The sequence below is a fragment of the Rosa chinensis genome, chromosome 2 (genome assembly GCF_002994745.2).
Source record: "Rosa chinensis cultivar Old Blush chromosome 2, RchiOBHm-V2, whole genome shotgun sequence".
NCBI lineage: Eukaryota > Viridiplantae > Streptophyta > Magnoliopsida > Rosales > Rosaceae > Rosa > Rosa chinensis.
Window position 1 is genome coordinate 35188536 of NC_037089.1, and position 5339 is coordinate 35193874.

Here is a 5339-nt window from a genome sequence, read left to right on the forward strand (position 1 = left end):
CTTGTGGACCAATAGTTACAGGTTTCAGTAGGGAGCATTGGCAACATTTAATGACCAGTTTTGAAAGAACGTCATTAACAAAAAGAAAGAGAAAAGGTGACAAGGGATCTCCTTGTCTGAGACCACGGGTTGGTTTGAAAAAAGGCCCTGGTTTCCCATTAAGAAGCACAGAAAGGGAGGAAGTTCAGACACAATTCATAACCAAACAAGATAAAAACCCATTGAGGACCTGAGATAGTGTACAACCCAAGACAAGATAAAAATGCTCAAGGAAGAGCCAAACTAAAACTATCGTGCAAGTTTTAGTTTTACTTTAGGTATGATGACAGAAAAATAGGCACAACCTCGGTGGATACCAGTCATGTACCAAGTCTGTTGTATGATAGGTAGCAAGACATTTGATGTTCTACAGATAAAAAAGTAAGTTCAATTACATCTTTGAAAATTATATATATATTAATCCCATTTTGTATGGATGTATGACAATGTACTTACATTTTGATAAACAAGATATTCCAGATTGGGTGATGCATTGAGAATTTTTATCAGTGATTCCCAAACACAGCAAGTTTGATGATGTAGCTCCAACTGGCTCAGGTTATTAAATATAGGAAGATGATATCCTTTGCGTACAAAGTCTACAGCCTTCACAACTTAATGATGGACTATAAGTCAACCAAACAATTCTTGATCAAAACCACAATTTCCTCAGTATAACCGATGGTTTTTAGAAGGAAAAGAAGGTTAGTGTTTAGGACGATGTGCGTAAGATTGTTAACCACTCACTAATAGACAATTTTTTTTTATAATTTTTTTTATCGAAAATATAACCATTCATTGATGATAAGAAGGGTTACAAACATTAGATCGTTATTAAAATCAGATTGACCTAGCCGCTCTTGCGCTAGGGTTTACTTTCTAGGTCATAGAAAGAAAAATCTGCATCCATGGACGTGGATGTACTTAGGTGGAACTGTAGAGGAATCTGTAACGATGAGACATCAAGAGCTCTGAAGGATCTTATTTCACAAAATAGGCCTCTGATTGTGTTCCTGTGTGAAACGAAAATAAGCCGAAAGGAGGACTTTGACCGGTTGCAGAGAGCGCTGGGATTCATGAATGCGGAGATGGTGCTCAGTGAGGGTCTGTCCGGCGGTCTTGGACTGTTCTGGAATGATGAGGTAAATCTGAGAATGGGTACGACGTCAGCCCATCATATGGATGCGGTGATTGTTGGGGAAGCGGGTACTCCCTCGTGGAGAGTGACTGGCTTCTATTGGTAAGCCAGAACAGGGGAGAGGGATAGGTCGTGGAAGCTACTGCGTGATCTTGCTGACCTAGATTCGTTATCGTGGGTTGTAGTGGGAGACTTTAATGAAATCCTTAACAATGGGGAGAAGATTGATGGAGTTGTGCGAGCGGAGAGGCAGATGAGAGGGTTTCGGGAAGCCCTAGGTTATGGGGATCTGTTGGACCTTGGTTTTCATAGGGCTATGGCAACATGGTGGAACTCGGAAACACAATTGAGGTTGGATAGGGCGGTGTGTACAACCTCTTGGTATGATTTGTTTGGTCATTCAAAACTTTTCCATCTGCCTCTATCGAACTCGGATCATGTACCCATCCTATTGAAGGCTAGTACAACCCCTCTGGCATCTCGACCGAAGTATCATCGCTTCAAGTTTGAGGCTTTCTGGATACACCATCCGGAATGTGAGGGGGTGGTCAAGGAAGCTTGGGGTACGGACGTTATGGGGACTTCGATGTTTTGTGTTGCGAAAAAGATAATGCATACTCCGATTCAACTCGATAAGTGGCAGAAGCAAGTGTTCCGGGGTTGTCAGCTCTAGATGCTCGGTATTCGATCTAGGTTTGAGGAGCTTCTAGATGTGTCTATTTCTAATTGGGTACAGCGGGAGAAGAAAGATTTGATGGATAGGCTTCAAATATTGTTATATCAGGAGGAGTCGTTCTGGAAACAACGGTCTAAGGTTACTTGGCTCAAAGAAGGTGATCGGAACACATGATTTTTTCATCATAAAGCTAAGAACAGAAAGAGAAAGAATTTGCTACATGGTCTTTATGATGAGAATGGTCAGTGGTTTGAAGATGATGTTGGGGTTGAGAATGTGGTTACTACCTATTTCTCAAAGATGTTCCAAGCTTCAGAGATAGATTTTGACGCGGTCCACACTACATTGGCAGACATTCGACCTTCAGTGAACCAAGAGATGAATAACCAGCTTTGTGCATCTTATACAGTGGAGGAGGTTCGTCAGGCACTCTTCCAAATGTACCCAACTAAATCCCCGGGTCCGGATGGGATGCCACCTTTATTTTTCCAACATTATTGGGAAATAATTGGAACAAATGTCTTTGAGGTGGTGAAGAGCTTTCTTCACACGGGTCAGTTACTTCGGCAAATTAACTTTACTCATATATGTCTCATTCCAAAGGTTGATAACCCGGAACATATGTCTGACCTTCGTCCAATTGCGTTGTGCAATGTGATTTATAAAGTATGTTCGAAGGTGATTGCAAATAGGTTAAAGGTCATTCTGCCTCAGGTGATTTCACCTTTTCAAAGCGCTTTTGTTCCAGGACGTCTGATTAGAGACAATATTCTAGTGGCTAATGAAATTGCCCATTTTGTGCACAACAAGAGGGAGGGAACGGAGGGTGTTATGGCTTTGAAACTGGATCTAAGCAAGGCTTATGACCGGATGGAATGGGTTTTTTTGAAGATGGTTATGGCCCGGTTTGGATTTGCTCAAGACTGGATCAATATGGTGATGAATTGTGTTTCTTCGATCAGGTACTCCTTTTTTATCAGAGGGAAGCCAAGGGGTCATGTGATACCGAGTAGGGGTTTACGTCAAGGCGATCCGCTATCCCCTTATTTATTCCTCCTTGGGGCTGAAGGCTTTTCTACTCTGCTGCAACAGAAGCAGGAGTTGGGTTTGTTAACAGGGATAGAGGTTTGTGCTACTGCTCCATCTATTAACCACTTGTTATTCGCAAATGATAGTATGATTTACGCTCAAGCAACTTTGGAAAATTGTTATGAACTTCAAGATGTTATGGAGACTTATGGTAGGGCTTCCGGGCAGCTTGTTAATTTTGATAAAAGTTCCGTCGCTTTCAGTAAGAATGTTTCAGATGATAGGAGGGAGGAAGTAGCTAATTTTTTGGGGGTGCAGATGGTTGAGGTCCATGAAAAATATCTTGGGCTCCCCACTTATGTGGATCGGAAGAAGAAGGCTATGTTTCAGTATATCAAGGATAAATTGGCGAAGAAGTTATCAGTTTGGCAAGGGAAGATGCTAAGTGGGGCTGGAAAGGATATTCTAATTCGTGTGGTGGCTTCAGCGCTACCAACATATGCGATGAGTGTATTCCAGTTGACAAAGAATTTTTGTGATGATTTGGAACAGATGTGTGCACGCTTTTGGTGGGGGAGTACCCTAGATAAGCGGAAAATTCACTGGAAGACCTGGACTGCATTGTGCAGTCCTAAGGAGGAAGGTGGATTAGGGTTTCGTAGTTTGACAGAATTTAATAGGGCCATGCTAGCGAAACAGGCATGGCGAATACTTACCAACCCCTCATCTTTAATTGCCAGGATATATAAGGCGAAGTATTATCTTGAGACATCGTTTTGGGAGGCTATTGCACATGGTTCCCCCTCCTATTCCTGGCGGAGTATTTTTTCTACTCTTGAGTTGCTACAGGAATGTTGTTGCTGGCAGGTTGGTGATGGAAAAGACATTCGAATTTTTACTGATAATTGGTTGCTGGGGTCACCTACTGGGCGACCTACACCTTCAACGTTAGCTCAAAACGCAGTCAGTAAGGTTAGTGACTTACTTTCGAACACAGGAGTTTGGGATGTATCTCGTCTTCAGAGCCTGTTCCCGCCTCAGGAAGTGGAGTTGATTACTTCCATACCTCTGAGTAGACGAGTGGTTGCGGATAGGCTGGTCTGGAAGCTGACAAAGGATGGGCGATATTCCGTGAAATCTGCGTACAGGTTCTCTTTCTCTTCTTCTGCTACCCATTATCCTATGCTCTCTTCTTTGGGGAGTGTCTTCTGGAAGAAATTATGGAAGGTTAATGTTCCAAATAAGGCGAAACTTCATATGTGGAGAGTTTGTTTGGATATATTTCCTTCACTTGCCAAACTTGAATCAAGAAGGGACAACTGGAGTCGACCTTGTGTGCATTGTGTGAAGTGGAGCAAGAGTCTAAGCTACATTTGTGTCGAGAGTGTAGCTTTACTCGATCGGTGCTTCAGTCTAGTGCTGTTTTGAAACAGGTGTGTTATGGACCTCAACTTCGGACTAGCAGTTTGTATCTCTGGTTGACCTCGTGTGCTCAAGAATTGTCTGTGCTTGACTTTGGAACTCTGATATTTCTTCTATATGGTGTTTGGAAGGAGCGAAATGAGAGAATCTGGAGTTAGAAAAAGGGAACGAGCTGTGATGTGATCCTAAGTTCTATGTCTCGATTGCAAGAGTTTAGGTTCCATAATTTGAAAGAAACAACTAGCGTGAGTCGACGGTATAAGGTAGTGCGCTGGTCACCCCCCCCCCCCCCCCCCCATTGGGTGTACTGAAAATTAATGTGGACGGATCGTTCAATCATGTTACTCGTCAGGGTGGCGTCGGTTTTGTTATACGTAATGAGACTGGAGCAATGTTAGCAGGAGGAGCTTGTCCGGTGTATGGTTTGCTTTCTCCAGAACATGGGAAACTGTTGGCTTGCAAGAAGGCTGTGGAGTTTGCGATAGACCATTCTTTCCTACCTATTATTCTAGAGACGGATGCACTGAATGTTCAGCGTCAATTGATGGATGCTACTGCTACTAATACTTCGGTGTTAGGAAGATTGTATGATGACTTAGTTTCACAGTTGGAAGCCTCATCAGTGTTGAGGGTGGCTTATATTGGGAGAAAGTCAACTAGCAACTCATGCTTGCTCTCTCTCCCAAGATTGTTTTTATTTTTCTGTTCCTTCGTTCCTCTCAGCTGCAACTGCAGCTGAAGCTTGTAATTTGTAATTGATTCATTTTTAATAAAGGGCTGACATCTTCCTCTCAAAAAAAAAAAAAACATTAGATCGTTATTAATCGATTCCATAAGCCATTCCGGCCTATCTCAATACAAGTAAACGAGAGACTGTTCACTTAGAGCAAACTTACAACACAATGAGCTGCAAAGTTGCATTCACTAAATATCACTAATAGACAATTCTAGAACACACTACACATGATCATTCTAGACTTTGACATGAGAAAGGTCGGTGGAACAGGTAACATGAGGAAGGTCGGTGGACTTTAT

General features: G+C 42.5%; 1 protein-coding gene across 1 annotated transcript; it reads left to right on the forward strand.

The window, feature by feature from the left end:
• Nucleotides 1–947: 947 nt before the first annotated feature.
• Nucleotides 948–5043, forward strand: LOC112184205. The gene is made up of 5 exons (XM_024322474.1): nt 948–1245; nt 1363–1826; nt 1914–1991; nt 2100–4109; nt 4657–5043. The coding sequence occupies exons 1-5, from the start codon at nt 948–950 to the stop codon at nt 5041–5043; spliced, it is 3237 nt and encodes a 1078-aa protein (XP_024178242.1).
• Nucleotides 5044–5339: the final 296 nt, after the last annotated feature.